This window comes from Schistocerca cancellata, chromosome 1 (genome assembly GCF_023864275.1).
Source record: "Schistocerca cancellata isolate TAMUIC-IGC-003103 chromosome 1, iqSchCanc2.1, whole genome shotgun sequence".
Classification (NCBI taxonomy): domain Eukaryota; kingdom Metazoa; phylum Arthropoda; class Insecta; order Orthoptera; family Acrididae; genus Schistocerca; species Schistocerca cancellata.
The window spans coordinates 901,450,856-901,471,740 of record NC_064626.1 but is presented as its reverse complement, the minus strand read 5'-3'; the positions used below and the strand labels follow the sequence as shown (position 1 = coordinate 901,471,740).

Sequence of the window (20,885 nt, the reverse complement as noted above, 5' to 3'; positions counted from 1 at the left end):
TCTTGGTATTAAGGGAGGTGACACAATAGTGACGAGCAGGGCATGATGTGGCACAGGAACAGGGACTGTGGAGAGTTGGAGGAAATGGTTGGTATCTTTTATGGACTTTAGGAAGCATGTAGACGGTAGGAGTGCAGGTAGTGGTAAGGGCGAGGAGAGAGATGGATTCCAGGGAGAGGTTCTGGGATGGGCCTAAGGATTTGAGGAGAGATGGGATATTTTGTTGGATTTGTGGAATTGGGTCACTGTGGCAGGATTTGTAGGTGGATGAATCTGACAGCTGGCAGAGTCCTCCTGCTAGCTAATCCTTGCGGTACAAAACAACAGTGATGGACCCTTTTTCAGCAGGTGGATTATAAGGTGGTTCTTTCTGTAGATGTAAGGTTAGTTTGAATGTTGAGGAATTTGGAGAATGATGGTGAGGCAAGGTTTTACGTGAAGAAACTCTGAAAAGTTAATGGCAGGTGGTTTGGGGCCAGTAGGTATGGATCACAGGTGGATGGAGGCCTGAACTGAGTCAGGAATGGTTCAACATTGGTCTTTGGCTCAATCTGATTGGTAGTGTTGGTGGCAAAAAAGTGTTTCTTTAACAAGTCCGGCATGATTGAGTTGGGGAGTGGGGCTAAAGATGAGACCTTTGGAAAGGACTGATACCTCTTTGGGTCTAAGGCTTTTTGAGGAAATGTTCATGACTGTGTTTTGGGTCTGTTTAGATTCTGGATTTATATAGTGGTGGTACACAGTTTTTGAGGGTAAGATAAATGTAGTAGGTCTATGAGACAGGGTTTGTCATCTATGAGGGGACTTGGCGGGGGAGGTTTGGAGGTAGTTGTTGAGCTGGTGGATAGTTGTAGTACGAGGCAGGAGTAGGTAGTGCAGAGGGTGGAGAGTTTTTTGAGGTGGCATTATGCATGTTGCTTTAGTTCCTGGAGGACAAGAACTTTAATGTGTGTTACGAGATTGCATAGCAGGAGAATTTTGCGCATGGAGAGAACGTATTGCGAGGAGGTTTGAGCCTCATTGATATGGTTTTGCAGGACTAAGTTGGCGAGGGTTAAGGACTGGCAGAATCTGAACAGATTGAGGTCACTGTGCAAGGAAGGGTGGCAGCTGGAGATGGTTAATTTGATGGTAAGACTATTTGGGGGGGGGGGGGATTCCATGAGCCAAGCAACAACACAGGGACAGTATGTGGGACTGGGTTTTGGCTAGGAATCAGGAAACTTTTCTGTATTGACGCAGATGAAAGGAGCAAGGATCCATGGTGGTGGATAAAAATGCGTAAAAGTACGTAAATAACATAGCATTACATCCAAAAAGTTTTCACAAATGTATACCCAAACACAAAAGGAAGAAATGGATGAAATAAGGGGAAATGAAATGAAATCTGAGGGAGTGGGCAATGTGAAAGGTAAAAACCAACTAATTGGCTTGAAGACACAATGAGATCAAAGAAAAAATAAATAAAAAGATTGAACTGTGGGTGGATAAGTGTGAAGAAGCGGATGGCAGATGTGACTAGATTATATGAAGTTAGTAAATGCAAACTGCAATAGAGAGGAGAAGGAGTGAGGTGATGGGGAGGGACTGGTAGGATGAATTACAAGTTTGTGTGGCACAGGAAAGGTATGAGAAATAATGTGCAAAAATACGCAATAGTGATACACGAAGAGTGATCAATTTGAATGTACAGGATTAATGATATAGGCAGGAGTAATGTGGGACATGAGATGCTGTACCAACTCAGCATAGTATTGTAGCCATCGGTTGTGCCCAGCCAACATGGTTGATACAGTGTGGCTTGTAAGTAGACCGTGCACTGCCCTATTCCCATTCCAACAGTACACAGTCTTCTATTCCACTAAGGAACCCTTTCAATGTTTTTGCTTCACTCCTTTCCTGCTACCACTGCCTACTCTCCGACAGTACCTAGCTGCCCTACCCTCTCTCCACCTTGTCCCTGTATGCTTCCACAAGCAGCACTTTACCGTCCCCCACCACTACCCCACTAACCCTCCCCACCCCAGCCGCCTCCTTATCCCCACCACCTGGTTGCCTCTCCCATAACTCACTGCTGCTCGCAGCCTGGCTTCAGCTGCCAGGGACTGTGGTTGTGTGTGAGAGTTGGGTTTGCGTGAGTGTGTGCATGTGTGTTACATTACATGCTGGATTTTCCATAGCTTAAATTTTCTAATTGAAAGTTTTCATAAATGAAAACATTGTTGTAGTAAAATTACACATTTTTGGAAACACAAATTTAGAGCTAGAAGACGACACTGAATTTTTGACAGGATTACATTTGAAGATTAGAATGCTCTACAATTTTCAGCACAATGATAAATTATGAGTAGGGGTACCTTTCAAAATACAGAATTTCCAATGTTCGCTAGAAACAAGAAAATAAGGATTTCAAGTATAGTGCATCTATTCTAAAGCAAACAGTTATTAGTGGGTTGAATTTTCAAGTGCATATGGTTTTGGATGGCTGGTTTAATGATTAAAGGGACTAAGTTACGAGGCCATTGGTTCCTTCTACCTGGAACAGCCAAGTCACCAAAACCACACAGCAAAGAAGGGCCTTTTCTGCAAAACTCAAGAAAAGAAAATCCCAAGGTCTACCAGATGCCCTCAAAGGCAGAAAATGCAATGGAGGTTATACCCCATCAAGTTACAAGAGGCACCCCATCCATCACTACACAGAAAAAACTAGTGACACGGACAGTGTGATAGAAGCACAGGAAGAACACCAAGTAAAAGAGAACATGCAAGAAGGGGAAGAAGAGTAAACGAATGTATAGTGTTAGGGCTGGGGCAAACCACCAAACCCAGACAGCCATTACCTGGTTGGGGCAGAGGAGGTAACAAGGCATTCTGCCAACCCCTCAGTGGGCTGACAAGGCTGAGGCGGCCACCCTCAGAGTGATAAACCCCCCTTCATGAATGAACTGTAAAACCAGGTCAGCCACTGATGCATTGTCCGCTAACAGCAGGAGTAGAGTGTCAGGAAGATCAAGAGTCTGCCACACGGCAGCTAGGTTAGGACAGTGCAGCAAGATGCAGACCATCATCATATGGGCATCACAACAACAGTGGGGTGGATCCTCATGATGGAGGAGACGACCCTGAGTCAACCAAGTATGGCCAATTTGAAGCTGGCAAATGAGGATGGAGTCCTTCCGGGAGGCCCGCATGAAGGACCTCCACAAATTCGTTGTTTCCTTCATCACTAGTAGTTTGTTTGGCGAAGTCAGAGTATGCTGTTCCATATTTCAGATCTTTAGAACTTGATGACATAATACCAATCAAAGGTCCGATTCCCGAATACTTATCTCAGGAGGTGGCTTGCCGGTAGCCAATTTTGCCAGCCTGTCAGTTAGTTCATTCCCCTGGATCACAACATAACCCGGGTTCCAGACAAAGAGCACTTGTTTGAGGGGAAAAAGGGAATCACGGATAGTGAGGACCAAAGGATAACAAGGATAACACTGGTCAACAGCTTCTAATCTGCTCAATGAGTCTTTACAGATGAAGGACTCACCAGTACAGGAGCTCAAGAGAATGACAAATGGCTACCAAATCCACAGTGAAAACTCTGCATCCATCTGGCAAGGAGTAGAGTTCATTACCTCCCACATGAATCAAGCCATTAGTGTAAACTACTTCTGTGTCAAGAATAGAGAAGAATTGGCCCAGGAGGACCTTGGGCAGAACAGAGTCTTTCACGCATTGTGATAGGTCAAGACAGAGCTGTGGACAGTGGATGAACCACAGAAGTTTATGTGAGCTGTCCCAGAGAAGAGATGGTAAAAGGGTAAAGATGGAGCTCTGAAAACGAGGGACCCAATGCGAATGGCATTCACATCCCCAGACCTGGGCTTTGTTGAGAGATTTGGATCACTATCTGGAAATAGGAGATAGCAGTTTGGGTGTTCTGGGAAGCAGTGCACGCATAATGTGCAAGTGTTGGCACAGAGCCTACAATGGTTAAACCTCAGCCGCTGCTAGGTTGATGATCATGGGGCTAATCCGAAAGGTGCCAGCTGCCAGTCATACCCCACAATGGTGTATCAGGTCTAGCATCTGTAATGTCAAAAGTGATGCTGAGCCATATATTATGAGACTCCCATAATCTGGACAGGACTTGACTAATGATTTGTAGTGCCAGAGCACAGTAGAGTGATATGTACTCCATTTGGTATTGGTGAGGCATCAAAGAGCATTGAGTTGCAACCAACTTGTCTGCTGTAGTTGGCGAAGGTGAGAAAGCCACGTCACCTGGGCATCAATGACCAGCCCAAAAAAATAATGAGAGTCCACTGCCCATCAAGGTATCAAACCTGGTGGAGATGCACTATATGACAACAGAAATGCATAACACAGGTCTTGTCAGCCAAAACTTGGAGGACATGAGTGAGAGCCCAAACCTACAGTCCATGTATCTGCTCCCTGCAGTCTGTGTTCAGCAATGCCCATTATGAATAAACAAAAATAAATGCAAAAGTCATCATCATACAAAGAGAGAGACACTGTGGGTCCTACAGCCTCCACGACCATTGACAGCCACTAAAAAGAGAATGACACTCAAAACAGTACCCTACATAACCTCATTCTGCAGCAGGTGGGAGGTGTTATGGAAGGCGCCAACCTGTACTTGAAAAGTCCAACAGGGAAAAAAAAGTTCTGGATAAAAATCGGGAGCAGGCCATGGAGGCCCCACTCATGTAAGGCGGCAAGAATGTTGTGATTCCATTCACCATTATAAGCTTTATGATGCTCACAGAAAATTTCAACAAGGTGTCAATGTTGATCAAAAGCCATTCAGATTGCAGACTAAATTACAAGTATCTGCAGCAGAATGACCTTGGCGAAAACCTCCCTGGGTCAAAGTCAAAAGGTCTCAGGAGTCAAGGATCCAGTACAGCCTTCAATTCATCATAGATTCAAGTAACTTGCAAAGGGCATTGGTTAAACTGATTGGACAATAGCTGTCCATCAGATGAGGCGGTTTACCCAATTCCAAAACTGGAATAATGACTCTTTCTTGCCAGTGGGATGGAAATTCCCCCTCGCTTCAAGGCCAGTTAAAAAGGGGAAGTGTATGACACTGGCTAGCCATTGATAAGTGTTGAATTTGGTTGTGCATCCACTCCAGTCCAAGAGCTGTGTTGGGGGGCGCAGAACAAGGGTTCTCACAAATTCCCCACTCACTAAATGAGGTGATGTAAGGCACGGGTGAATGGGAATGAAAGAAATGGAATTGTTCCAGATGGTGTTTGAGAAGACAGAATGTGGACAGATGCTGAGGCCCAGGTGAAATGCCAAGCAAAATGCTCTGTGACAGAGTCTGGGCTGGTGAGGATAACACCATTCAGGAAAATTCCCAGGACACTTGTTGGAGGACAGCTGGCCAAAAAAGCATCTGATCTTTGACCATACCTGCAAAGAGGAACCATTCCCAACAAATCCATTTCTGGCATTTAATAAGATAATGGGCCCAGGTGTCAAAACTGTTTAAAGGCAAAATAGGTGGTCAAGAGATGGATGCTGTTTATAGTGTTGGAGGGCGTGATGTCAGTTTTTAACAGCTGTAGCAATTTTGGGGATCCAACAAGGGACAGTCTTCCATCAGTGAGAACCCGAGGAAGACGGAATCACTGAAGTAGCTGCCAAAAGGATGGCATCACTCAAACTCTGTACAGACTCACCAATGCTGTCACATGGTGGAATGTGTGGAATGGCGGCCAATGAAAAGGCATCCCAATTTGCATTAGTAAAGGCCCACTTGGAAGGTCTTCCAGGTGACTGTCGCTGAAGAAAAGATAAGACAGTCAGAAAATGATCGCTGTCACATAGATCATCATGAATTCCCCATTGAATGGAGGAGAGGAATCCAGGGCTACAGATGGAAAGATCAATGGCCGAGAAAGTGCCATGTGTCACATTAAATAGTTGTGCGAACTCCACTTTTGAGAAGGCAGAGATCAATCCTTGCCAGCAGGCCTTCAACGATCCTGTCACTGTCAGTGGTCACAGCACCACTCCACAGAGGGGTATGGGCATTAAAATCTCCAAGGAGAAGGCAGGGAGGAGGGACTGTCTAAGGAGGGCAAGAAGAGCAGAAAGCATAGGAGGCCAATCTGGGGGGAGAGGGAGGGAGATAAAGATTGCATATTGCAAGTCTAAATGGACCCAGATGGCCTCTACTTCCAGTGGAGTTTGAAGAGAAATCCAAGAACTAACAATGTCCATATGGAATCAATGTACAGACACTACTAGAGGCTTGCAAAGGGCTGACCTAGTTCTGGCAAGAGGCTTAGAAACCACAAATATTCACTGAATGAGTATCTATTAAATGAGAGTCCTGCAATACAACACAAGCTATAGAACAGAGAGAAAGAAGAGTCTGCAATTTCAGAAAGTGACAATAGTAATCATAGTTCCATCAGAGGAGAGTAGTACAAGAGACAGAGAGACAAGATGGACACCAAACAGGCCAGAATCGACCATTGTGGTAAGTCAGTGTCCATCACCAATAAGGACTGAGTGACATCCATGAATGTAAGATCTAACCTTGATTGATTGAGAGAGAGAGAGAGAGAGAGAGAGAGAGAGAGAGAGAGAGAGAGAGAGACCCCTGGGGATGTTGTGGGGGGTCATCTCGACCCAAGACTTAAGCATATTTTTCTTCTTCTCCTTTGGAGGGTGAGAGGAGGTGTGGTCAGGAAGACAGCAAGTTGCAGCAATATCAGGAGTGTGTGTCTATGTGTTTGTTGAGAGAGAGTGTATTTTGAGATGTTCAGATGTTCCAAGGTCGCATTGTGCTTAGACCCTAACCAATTCCCCAATTTTTGATTTTATGACAAAATCCACAAATTTTGTCAATATATATGAACATAAGGGAGGGGGGGGATATTCTAAGTTAAAAGAAAAAAATTCATAAAATGAACAGTTTATTTTAACTGAGAAATAGACATATCAGGGTCTGACAACAGGATTAAGCGTAAAATATAATTTTAAATAAGAAATCACAGGAAAATCGCACAGCCCAGTCACATTAATGTGACCATCATCTACTTATGTTAGATGTCATTGTGCAAAACCACTCACAGGCAGCAGCACTAGCAGTGGGAGGGTATACAAAGCATGTTGGGGGATGCTGAAAACACTGCAGTCATCATTGTAATGCGGAAACTTAGTGATTTATCTTATGTCCAGAAGGGCACAATCATTGGCTTTTGGGCCAAGAGTGGAAGTATTTATGGTATGGCTAAGTTTGTACACTGTGCTTGTTTTGCTGAGGTTAAATTATACTATGCATGGCAAATTGGCGGTACACAAAATTGGCATTGAGGCAACAGTGGTACACCACCAGCCATAGATGAAAGGGATGAACAATGGCAGCAGATATGTGTATGGGCAGATAGACATACAATTGTGGAACAACTGACCATCCAGATGAACTAAGGGGCTACCAACAGTATCTCATCAATCATCATTCAGTGAACGTTGCTGTGTATCGGCCCCCAAAGCAGGCTCCAACTGCATGCACCTATGCTGACTGCTGTTCTTCAGCAACTAAGACCACAATTTTTCATGCCAATACAGCAACTCAACACCCAATGAGTTGTGACAGGTGGCCTTTCCAGATGAATCAAGTTTTACGTCCCACTGGATAGATCGTCAGAAGGGTCCAGGCTGGAGGATTGAGTGTTACGGTCTTGGAATTGTTTACATGGCATTCCCTGGGTGATTTCGTCATTCTGGAAAACACAATGGACCAACCCAAGTATGCATCTATTCTTGGGGGACATATTCAGTATTTTGACAGATTGTCACATTAATGTGACTGGGCAGTGTAGAATGAGACTAGGAAATAAAATATTAATAAACATTTACAATAGGAACAATCAGTTGTTGGGAGCACATGGAAGACATTGTCTACTTCAGTTAAAAATTACACCTTCTCTAAACAGATCTAAGAATATAACCCAAATACCATTTGAACACAAAGATTATGGAAAATATAGTAATAATAATGATGCATACATGGACATTAAGTGAAGCCACAAGCAGTTAGTTTTTAGTGACAGAACTACTACTTCAATCTGACACACTACTTTTACTCCATTGAAGAATGTTTAAATTTATAAAATGTGTTGTTTAAATACTTATGTATAATGTGTATTATTGTAACCTTAAATAAGTATGCCTAGAAATGATTTTCAGCTGTATGCTTATAACTTGACCTGTCCAATGTCTTATGCATAACCTGCTTTGTAGACAACAGGACCAATAAATGCAATACAAAATATAATACATTTCTTTCTCAGGACTTTCTATGAATTTTGTTTTCATACTTTGTAGTGCTCTTGGCTTTTTTTCTGGTCACTTTATTCTTTCTCTCATTTACTTTTGAGGATGTCTCAGCTGTCCTTTTCTCCAATAATGTTTCATTGTACCTACCAAGCGCATTTTGGAAGCTGTGTATTAACTGCTTGCAAGAGTTGCAGACCAATAATCCTAGCATCCTTGACTGCATTGTGAACAGCTTTAATGGCTATGATAGCAGTGTCAGACAATTTTTTAACTAGAATGAAGTTTTCAGGGACACCTCTTTCAAGGCTAGCATTGTCATGGAAGAGACTGCAAGCAACCTTGATGAATGTCTTCACATTTTCATGTCCACTCCTGACTCCAGTGACCCTCCTCCAGAACTTATTGATGCGAACACAGTCTCCACCAAAGGCTTTGAGGATTTCCTTTACTGATATGATCTCCACAGGGTTTTGGAACTCATGGCAATAGCATCAGCCTTACAACCACCAAAGAAAATTAAGGCAGTAAGATGTGTCAATGCTATACCTAACTGTCTCTTCTCATGGTTAGCATTAATTGCCATGTCTGAGACTAAAAGACGAATGCCCTTCATAAAGAAACAAGCCAAGAGTGATTTATCCAGGATTTTGGATATCCAACTCTTTATAGATGTAAGGCACTCATTCCATAAAGCCAAGATATCTTTCCCCAGAGCTTTTTAGGTTCTTACCTGATGTTCACTTCCGGAGGTTACAACAGATTTTTGTTGTCATTCAGATCTGTTTTGAAGCTAGTCTGTTTCCACAAACTTTTGGTTTTTTCTCATTAATTCTCTCTCTATAGACTGGAGACAAGAACAGAGGATAGGAGTCAAGGGGCAACTGACTGAAATGACTCCACCTTAGCAGCCACAATCTCAATAAATATGAGATAAGCTATCAGCATCTTTCCCCACAAAGACACATACTTCTTGGTAGCTATGTCTCTTAGGAATTCCAGTAGTGACCTTAAGTTTATGGATATACCTACTTCTGTTCCTTCTCTACTCTTTCTATTTCCTTTACGTATTTTTACACAACTCTTAATATTTACTGCACCAAGACTGACACCATTTTATTTTACACCCATCAAACAGCACAAAACCTCTGTGGGAAAAGAGGTGCTTGTAATACTGTTGAAATCAGCTTGGTAGGGGGGAATTTTTTTAACTTTAACATTACATAAAGCTCTCATAAAATGAACAAGATTCTAACCAACAGAAGTACAACCTGCCAAAGCCACCACACACTGTATATAAGCCACATGTCCCAAAGTCCAAAAGCATGGGACCCTTTAGATTACCCTCAACTTTGGGCTTGCTTTTCAGCTCTCTTCAGAATGTGGTATTAACATTAGGCCATTCATCAACACCTGAACAACTTGTCTTTTCAGATTTATCTCAGACTGGGATGCAGCTTGAACTAAATCTTTGGCAACACTTTTTCTCAAAAACACTGAAGCAAGATATCTGCTCAAAACTTGGCCCAATATACTATTCCAAAAATGTATAAACACATCAAACTATCATACCGCATTACAGGCACCAACAATCTCCCGTAGTTGTTTAGTGAAAAACAGGTCCAGTCCAAACACACTGCCATAATTCACTTTGACTTTTGAAGCTCCATTTTGGAGTCAATGTTACTGTCTGGGGACATATCTGGTAAGAGATTAACAACCTGCCAATATCCCAAAAACATCAGTGCCTCACAGCAGCCAACAGACACAAATGGATCTCTGCATTCCTCATGACATCCCTCTTTGTGCAAGTGAGCATAATTGGCTATCATCCAGAAGTTTCTGCAGTAGGTGCTCGGCACGATAGGCTTGGCATAACACCTTGTTTCTGTGACACATGCAACTGCACGATACACTCAGCAGACTAAAAATACACAGAGGCTAATCATAAATGCTACTTTTCTTCATCAAAACTGGTAATTGCATTTTCCAATGCTCTTGCTGAATTGAAGACACCATCAGGATTGTCCTCTCCATTTTCGGAGTTGACTATCAACTGGGTGTGTCCAAAGGTGGCGGGTGGCAACCACAGTGGCTATGCCTGTTGCAACAGCACTGGAGCTGTGGCCACTTGCAGTGGTTAGCATGGATATAGACACTGTAACTTTCCTAGTATCCTTGAGCCCAGCATGCTTTATCCCTCGTATGACTGGTGAAGGCCAGCATTCTTATATTTCTGAGCGAGAAGTTGGTTGTACACAGTGTGAATGAGACAATTTCTCAGACATGTTCTCTCCAATCCACAAAAATTCTGGACCCTCAATCCTGGGAGGGATTGAATGCAAACTTCCAGTTCATCATGTAAACCCTGAGGTAATATAATCTAGGAAAGAATTTCATCTAAACAATGAAGTGAGATGTGGCCAAGAGTTCACAAAGATGGGAAGTCACCAAACATTTTTGTGACCCACGCTATTTTTCTTTCGTATGAGTAACTTCCACCCCACTCCCTCACCCACATCTCTCCCTGAAAGCAGTTTCTGTTAACTAAGACCCGCAGCTGCCCTGGTACCACTCACTCTGATAAGGGACTAACCCTGTGGGTGCCACCAAGCAGCAGCAAGGGCTGCCTGGCACAGCGGTCATTTCCAGAAGTTCTCATATCCCAAAAAGATGAGCAATCACTTCTAGGTATACATGAGGCAGTGACAGCTGAGCTAGGATACACAACAGCTATACCACACGAACTAGATATTGTGCTGGTTATCTTGTGTGTGTGTGTGTGTGTGTGTGTGTGTGTGTGTGTGTGTGTGTGAGAGAGAGAGAGAGAGAGAGAGAGAGAGAGAGAGAGAGAGAGAGGGGGGGGGGGGGGAAGATGGTGGTTGCTACAGCAGGGAGGTAGGGGGAAGGAGGGAAGGGTAGTGAATCCCACAATGAAAACACTAGAGAGGGGGTTCTTCCACAAACAATTTTGGAGTAACCTGTGACACTGTCTCTAGTGGTCACAGGCTCCTTTCATTGTCATGATACACCACAACACCATCACACTTTGTTAGTTGCTAATGCTTGCACACACTCAAGAAATTCCCTGGTTCACATTATGAAAGGTATTTAACAAGTAAACTATGTTACAGTAAGTGAAGATTTGTAACAGTTATCAGAATATTTAGAGGTACTGAGAGTATGTTTTGATTGTTTCCATGGAAGATAACGATTTTATGAGTGATCACAAGTTGTTGTAACTCTTCAGACAGGAATCCTGTGAGTGAAAGGATGAAAGAATAATCAGTACATGCTTGTCAAGTTTCTGAGTCTATTGAATGAAAGTTCAGGTCTGATGCTGTTCCAATTAATTTTAGGGGTAATAACAACCTTTAGAGATTCAAGCACACGTGGATGTTTACTGGCAACCGTTCTTTCCACAAACTATTCATGACTGGAACAGGAAATGGGGAAAGGGACAGTACACAAAGTACCACACATTGCAAATTGCTTGCAGAATATTTACGTAGATTTAGAATAACCAGAGAAAAATTCAGGCACAAAAACAAAGAGGAGGAGGAGAAGAAGAAGAAGAAGAAGAAGAAGAAGAAGAAGAAGTGGAAAATAGTTCAGGTATTTCATATAAGCTTTGAAACACATTTTGGAAATAAATAAACAGTGATTGCTACCAGTGAACTGGTTGTTTCCTTTGATATCTACAATAGTCACAATAAAGCCTTGCCAAAAATATTTGTATTTAAAGGCATTGTGGATAATGCCACATTCAATTACTCCCAAGTTGCGATAATGCACAGTCACTTGTGGAAAGTTCTAATCATTTCTTTGTCTTTGGATTATGAATTACAGGCATTTGTTCATATAAATTATACTCCTCAGAGTCTGTGTAGCTCAATGATATTTTAACTGCCAGTATGTAATTTTCTATCTACAAGTTGATTGTCATCAGTATGTATACTGGTGCTAAATTTGTATCAAATGAAAATAAAGTTCAATGGTGCTATCTGAATTATCTAAAAACTGCTTGCAAAGGTTCTCAGGCATTGTGCTGAATGTTGTCACTGAAGCTACACTACTTCAATGAGGTAGCTGCTAGTCATCTTCAGATGAGACTGGAGGAGGAGGAGGAGGAGGAGGAGGAGGAGGAGGAGGAAAAGGGGGAGGAGGAGGGGGGGGGGAAGTGGGCTGACTGGTTGCTTCATTGAACTGTATTGTTTCACAGGATACATGGGAACCTTATAAGTAGTTATTGTGCTGGGAAAGTTTCATATAGCATATTTAAACAGTTTTGAAGGAAATAGCAGTCCTTGATTGGACACAATGATAAGATGACTTATGAGACATCAAACTCTGATTACTACCAAACACTTTAAACATAGTTAATTACCTTTCTGTTTTAACCTGTTCACCAAGTCATCACGCAGCTTTGTTGATGTGCAGCTGATAGCAAGAAAAGTCCCCCGGCCTCTTGCTGCAAAAAGCAGAGCAGGAAATTCTTTCTGCAAATCATATAATCCATTGAGAAGTTTCTCTCCTGACTTCTGGACAACTGCGAGAAGTGAATCTCTCTTTATAACTGAAAGAACTCCTTGAAGCAGCAGTAGTTTACCAGGGTCACCCATCCATGTATTAAATACTCTGTATGGTTGTGAAGGCCTGTTAAGCAATGAAAACAACAGCATTAGGCACACATTGAACATTTTCTCAGGGGAAAATGTAAGAAATTATAGAAACAAAAAATACATACAAATATCAAATCATATTAAATAATGAAAATATTGACAACAATGTACGAGAGAATTTGTTGGGACAGTCTTAGAAGTAAAAAAAAAAAAAGTATCACTCCACGTGGGAAAAATATATCTAAAAGTAAAGATGCTGTAACTTACCAAACGAAAGCATTGGTATGTTGATAGGAGACAATAAAAAACACACAAACACACACACAAATTTCGAGCCTTTGAGACCCAAGGTTGCTTCATCAGGAAAGAGGGAAGGAGAGGGAAAGACGAAATCCAGGTAAAGGATGCTGACAATGACAGACTTTGGCTTTGGAGACTAAAGGTGAAACCATGGGGACAAACTTCAGTAGGATTGTTCCGTTGTGATGACACACTGACCGCAGTGGTAGTTGTGCATGGTTTCTGGTCTGCTGAGGAGGGGAATCTAGCTCTTTAGCTGCACCAGTGTAGCCAGGTAGGGGATTGTGGCTCTGACAAGTTTTTGTAGTAGTCTGATGGAGTGTTTTATGGTCGTGGTGAGCAGGCACAATGCTTTTTGTAGTAGTACACTCAACTGTATTCCTGCCCCCACTGAAGGTGCTATCCTCCTCCTTTCTAACAAACTGACATGTTCCAAGCCAGCATGTTTCCTAGCTCTGTCCCCAAATGTTTCTCCTGCACCCTATTTCCTGTCTCTTCCATAATCTTCCCACTCATCTGAGCCAAGACAGTTAACCATCCCCTTGGTAGTTGGTATTCTTGTAGGGGACATTGTGGCACAAGATGAACTTTATGGTAATTCACCAGTTATTGGTTAACCAACAGAAGCAAGAATTGAGGAGTATTGCAGTTTAACATTCCATCTGTGCTTATAGAATACTATTAAACTATACATCACTCCAAAAAGTCATTTACAACTTAGTGGACATATAGGCCACAGTGTGTCAAATCAGCTCAAATTCAATACTGGACAACAGTACAACATCTGGTGAGCAGCATCAACATCTAGCTGCTGATCTACAAGCTGTCAGCTAGCACTGATGGTTCTGGGCTTCAAACTGGATCTGTCAAGGTGAGGCCGCCCAGCAAATTCCATAATCTGAGATTGCAGTTAGTCTCCAAGTGTACTGGGTTTGATGTGGGATCTACACTGCACCAGCTGTCACATGCCACAGGCGATGCACACTGGCTCAGCCACCCAGCATAACTGTGTCACCAAACTGACAAGGTTGGATCAGAAAGATCACTGCCCACTACGTATGTTACTCACTGCCTGCTAACCACAAGTGGCATCAGGCCCACTGTCCTAGAAGTATTGTACGGAAGGTATCAAGTAATGAATATTCCTACTGATTAGGCATTTTTGACTCTGCAGTTGCCACAGTGCTGGCAAATCCACCCACAGCTTTGCGCACACACAGCTCCACAGACAAAGTGGTCATCCCATAACACTGGAGTCCAAAGTGGCTGCAATGCAATAGGTCACAGTAATCAATGTGTATGCAGCAAAACTGCCACTGGACACTGCAAGCCTAGAAAAATATCACCTGTACTGTTTAGTCATGATTCACATTGGGACATGTTGATGGCAGGGTACAAGTAAGACAAAAACTTCACAAGATGATGGATATTGCTTCTCAACGGGTCACTATCTGAGTACGTGGTTGAGTTTCTCTGATATGTGGGATGTTTAAATGGGGTAAAATAGGGCTTCTGCTATATGTGCCACTGGTGAACGATTCTAGAACTTTCTGTTCAACCACCTGCATCTGTCTGTTAACCCACAGAACACTGTGATGGCCTGAACACTGAAAGTCAATGCACTATCCACTATGGTTTGAGGAACACTCCGCACACAAAACAAAAATGCTTTTGTGGTCCTCCAGTTACTTAACCTCAATTCTTTAAACCTATTGAGCATGTCTGGAACAGCACCAAGCAAAATATATATACCTTGGACACCCTTAACTACCATTTTCCATGAGTTGTGGGTGGCAGAGGAGCAGCTATTAAGTAGGGCGGATCCTCAATACTTCAGACATCTTTGTAATCCATTTCATATTTCATGACATGTTGTCACTGCCGTGTGTGTGTGTGTGTGTGTGTGTGTGTGTGTGTGTGTGTGTGTGTGTGTGTGAGAGAGAGAGAGAGAGAGAGAGAGAGAGAGAGAGAGAGAGAGAGAGAGCGCATTCTACTCTTCTTAAATTGTGCCTCTGATTTAATTGCAGATTCTATAATTATTCTGTTCCAACCATTACTGGACCAAGACAAATATTTGTGATATCACTGGTGTCATGATATGATAATCTTGGTGGTGACCACGGGTTGTAAAATGGGTCACTCAGCCCCGAATGTTGCATCTGTGCGGCATGTGTAAGACAGTCAACAAATGCAATTTTTTAAGATTCTAAGTGGAGAGATACGCTTGGTTTTATTAGCTCTAAGAGTCAATTGTGACATTAGGCTTGTTAATGGAACACAAAGAGGTTTCATTTTCTTTACTACTATTCTTTACTAGTATTGTGCAGTGGGTTCTGTGTAAGACACTATCGCTTTCCACGTATCTAACATGCACACATTCTTTCCCACATTTATTTCAAATATCTGTGTTTGAAAAATCTCCATTTACTGGAATTCAGAGGTGTATTCCACTTTTCACGCCCTGTGTCCAGTCAAGTGAATGGAAGAGTGCTTAATACAAACATAGTGCACTCTAGACAAACTTACTTCAATACAATAATAGCGAAATGAAAGCACAAATAATTAGTGTTACAGACTCTCAACTATTCTATTTTTCAGAAAATAGAAGTTATCATTATTGCCTACAACTTACAATTAAAAATAAAGGGAAACCACTATTCTGTTACTTGCCTAAACTCTTCCTTCATGTAGTATCCTCCAAGCTGCATCTTTTTGCTGAAACTCACAATATCAGGTGGGGAATCCAGATTGAAATGTTCATGGCACCACATTTTGCCTGTTGGACCACCACCTGTTTGTACTTCATCCACGAAAAATGCACAGCCATACTGAAAGAGAAGCAGACTGAAATCTAATGGCAGTAATTATATTTGTTCACAGCACAGAAATGCTTGACAAGAAAATATCAAGTGACAGTCAATGCAGTACTGTAGTCCCAATTAATTTATAATCTTTAGTGTGTCAGTGAACCAATGAATCCATCAACACAATGTGAACTTTATTTCTTTTGATAATATACACCACAAAATTCATTCAATTGCTAGTATCTATTAAACAGCCTACATAATCTGTTAAATATGTTTTACTACCTGGAAAATAATACATAAAGAAAGTGGGAAACAGAATTCCTATGAACACAGCAACATAACATTAAAGAAAATGGTGAAGAAATAAATGACCCAAAAGAAGTGTGTGAGAAATTTATACAAAAGTTCAGTACAGTTGGTACAAATAAAGTTCACGTCAAGCCACAAAATTTTAGTCTTGGAAAATCTAGCCAGTCCTTTTATATCCACAGCATTACTGAGAGGGACATCCTAGCAATCATATCAGCACTTTGACCAAAAATGTCTTGTGGCTGTGTGGCTGGGATGACATTTCACCCAAACTGCTAAAGGAGTGCAGGGATGAATTAGTGAAACCCCTGACTCACTTGATAAATACCTCCCTCAGAAATGGAGTATTCCCCGACCTTTTGAAAATTACTGAAATTATACCAGTGCATAAAAAGGGATTAAAAACTGACACTAAAAACTACAGGCCAATATCATGAACCTCAGAACCAGGCAAATTGTTAGAGAGAGTAATACTAAATCAAGTTGAATCATATTTCACCAAACACAATCTGTTAAACAACCTACAACATGGATTTAGAAAAGGGAGATCTACTACAACAGCAGTAGCATCTTTTATACATGAAATATTAAATAAGCTGGACAAAAGTGACAAGGTAATAGGCACTTTGCTAGATATGAGTGAAGCCTTTGATGCTGTGAATCATACCATTCTTCTGTGTAAGCTAGAAGAGTATGGGTTGAGAGGACTAGCCTTGAAACTACTTACCTCCTATTTGAAAGACAGGAAACAGTGTGTAAAGCTAACTTATCAAAATAATGAGCAGCTCCTAACAACCAAATCAAACTTCAGGACACTTCATTGTGGCGTGCCTCAAAGAAGCATACTAGGGCCTTTTCTGTTCCTTGTTTATGTAAATAACTTATTTGAACCCCAAAATTGCATGGATGTAAGCTATGCCGATGACATATCCTTCATCAGCTGTGGCAGTGATATGCAGTCTGCAGCTAACAGTACCGAGATCAGTTTCAATACTCTGTCCGCATACCTTACAGCAAACAAGCTTCTTGTAAATAAAGACAAAACGGTAATAATGAAGTTCATCTACAGTTATAATGCTGCCATAACGGATACTGTACTTACATCCCCATTGGGTCTTGCATATGCAAATTCACATAAATTTTTGGGCATCGTTGTTGATGAGAACGCTTATCATGGAAAGAACATGCAGATAATATTTGCAAGAAAATCATTAGAAATGTGTATCTACTGAAAAGGGTCTCAGCCTTCTTGGACCATGATACTTTAAGGCAAACATATTTTGGGTTAATTCATCCGCACCTTCCGTATGGTATTGAGATATGGGGTGGGGCATCAGCAGTTCATATAGATAGACATTTTAGATTACAAAAAAAGGCAGTAAGAATGGTAGCCAAGGTAAAGAAGAGAGAGAGCCTTGTAGAGACATCTTTAGAAAATATGAAATTCTTATGGTGTGCTCCATGTATATACTGCAGACAGTCATGTTTGTGAAACAAAATCCCGAATTTAATATGAGAAACAGTAATGTACACAACTATGATACACGGGGAAGGGAAAATTTTCATAGAATTGTGAACAATAAAAAGGCAACGGACCACTGCCCACACAGAATGGGAGCAATTTTCTACAATGCACTGCCCTGTGAACTCAAGAAAGTAAATCTAAATATGCTAAAGAGTAGACTGAAGCAATTATTAATAGAGAAGTGTTGTTACTCTATAGAGGACTTTAAGTTGTAGTGCCATCTTGGTAAACAGTGTATATAGATAATGTCTCCGATCTATCAGTGGTATGAAAGAATGTAATTATACACTGTATTATGTGTACTGTACTATTATAAATATAAGATAAATTGTGTTACACTATAGAGGAATCTACTTGTAGTGCCCTTTTGAAAAATAATGTGTACAGACATTTGTCTGATCCATATGTTGTTATGAAAGAATGTAAATATTTTTACTATATATGTGTAATGTAATCTAAATTTTCCTGACAATGTCCGAAAACTTTTTGTTATATGGACAGAAAATAAATAAATAAATAAATACTTAGCTGCCTGTATGATGTTCCACTTCTACACCTCACTCAACTTTTGAGTTCACTATTCTTGCATGTTACAGCCCATCTCACTACAGTGTCCCTTCTTTGGTAAGGGTTTTCCACAGACTACTTTTCTGTTTCCTTTCTAGTGTTTCTATATTTCATACCTTAGCTGTCACATTAATTTTCAGCATTTTTCTGTACTGTTTCCACTTCTACAAACTTCTTAAGACTGTATCTACATTTTCTTCCCCTTTCAACAGGTTTTTGATATCACCCTCAATTCACTCACCTTGTGTACTTACTTCCAACATTACAGAATACTTTCTTTCACTTTCTTCACTGCTTATTCAACATATATACTAAGAGTGCTGAGAATTGTTAACCATTCTCAGCACAACCAGATGTTGGCTTTCTTGATTTTTCACCTATTACCCTCACGTGGTTTGTGTAGATTTTCTCTCACCTAGACTTCAAGCTAATTATTCTAAAAACTAGCTCCACCTTAAACACTGCTGGGTTTTCTTCAGCCTTTCTCTGCAACAGCTTGATCTTCTTTATTCAGTACAATGTCAGAATTGCTTCTCTACTATCTTACTACTAATTTTATTAGATGCCAGCAAAGGACAACATCTGAGCTACTAAGTTAGTAACATACTTTCTCCATTGCTCCATCTGTTAACTTTTTTCCTCTTCTCTCTTTTACTGTCCACTTTCTTTCCTTTCTTCTTGAAGCTGTGTTATCTTGAAAGCTTTTCAACTTCTAATTTTATTCTGTCTCCAGTTTATTGCCTCTTTATGCCAGTCCTGTCCAGTCATTCATTCACTTTGATTAGCCAATGTGGTTTGAATTTTAGTGTTTCAAAAATTTTTTACAATATTTTCCTCACCAACCAGGTAGGACTCCCCTAGATCTGCTCATTTCTAGTATATTTCTTGTTTATTCTGACAAAAAACAGATACTTATCCAATACCTATCCATGTTTTGTCTTATTCCTCTGTGTATTACTCCAATCAGTAATTTACAAAAGATGCATCAGACAATATCTGACAGTCCTCACATTTATTCACTCATAAAATAATAAAAATCCCACAGGAGAAACTTTTTACATTTGTTGTAAATTTAACTTTTCTATTTGTCAGGTATTTTATAGTTTTAGTTAAGTGATCAAAGATTTTGATAGCAGCATTAGTCATCCATATTTGAACTAAAGCCAACATTAGTAAATGGTAGTAAACACTACTGCAATATCTCTCCATATTTAGCTCAGTTTATATTACACTGACTCTCTTGGCAGCATTCACACGTGTTGTTTTAAGAAGTATCATAATACACCTTTCATTGATCATCTTTCAATTCCATGCCCTCTCTAAATAAACACATCCTAATTTCAAACAGTTTTTCAAAGAAACCCAGTTCACATTAGAGAGTAAACACATGTTGAATAATTTAATGAATACACTTGTTCTGTGCTAAGAGATTATCTTTGAAGTGACATAGTATAATCCACAAACTGCAGGTGTCAAGAGAAAAACAGATTTCTTTATAAATTGATCGTGTAAACTGAAGAGTGTTCTGAAGCAAAGTTCAATGATATGGTAGAAATTGGCTTCAAACCAAACACCTTTTGTACCCCACATTAAAGTATTGTGGCTCATCGATAGTCTTAACCTCACAACTGTAACAAGATACTATACACAATACATTTTATTTTTGCTTCAGGTAACCTACAACACTATCATCACAAGTCATTTACACTGAAACAAGCTCCCTATCTGTCTGAATTACACCAATTTTCTAACATAACATTTTCTGTGGCATTTGTACAAAAAATCAGTCCAACATTGGATGACAAACTAAAGGGTCAAGCCATTAGTATCAGTTATTCAGGTTGTCAGGATAAATGCCTTACTTTGCTTCATATATGTTTATGCTACGCCTACTTTTGACTTGTTAATATAGTCTTCATATTGTCATTCCCTGGATGTCTGCTATAGCATGCACATGACTCAAAATTTTGTGTATTAGAGTAGCATCTTAAAATGACCATCTGAAGATAAGTTTAAACTGGCCACAGTACATAAAATTTTCCTTCAAAACTAAAAGCTGTTGCTGGTATGTCATTCTGCACTTATGCTTGTACCTCAGTAAAACACATGGAAACATTATATTTGTTGAGTTGCAATAGATTATAGTCAAACTTCAGTCACACTACTTTCCATTCAATATTTCATTATTTTCAATGCACACAAGTTTATAGTATAGGTAAAAACAGAATCAGCATCAAATTGTAAATAATGAGATTCAAGTCAAAACTTGAATCATTTGGGAATGAACAAATCTAATACTTTACAGAGATGCAAGCAACAAGGGCAAAATGACATAACTGCAACTTATTACGAAAAACTATTTTTTAAATGAATAAACATATGAGTTCAGGTACATGTTAATAATTTCTAGATGGTCTGATACTTCTCTGTAAGCTATCTGAT

General features: G+C 40.5%; 1 protein-coding gene across 1 annotated transcript in view; it reads right to left on the bottom strand.

Annotated features, from left to right (window-relative positions):
* Window positions 1-20,885, bottom strand: part of LOC126190889 (4-aminobutyrate aminotransferase, mitochondrial) — an 80,238-nt gene that overhangs the window by 10,166 nt on the left and 49,187 nt on the right. Inside the window, exons 8-9 of the mRNA XM_049931502.1 lie at window positions 15,906-16,063; window positions 12,701-12,969 (exon numbers count right to left, since the gene is read on the bottom strand). Of these exons, the coding sequence (XP_049787459.1) occupies window positions 12,701-12,969; window positions 15,906-16,063 (427 nt within the window). The remainder of the gene's footprint in view (window positions 1-12,700; window positions 12,970-15,905; window positions 16,064-20,885) is intronic.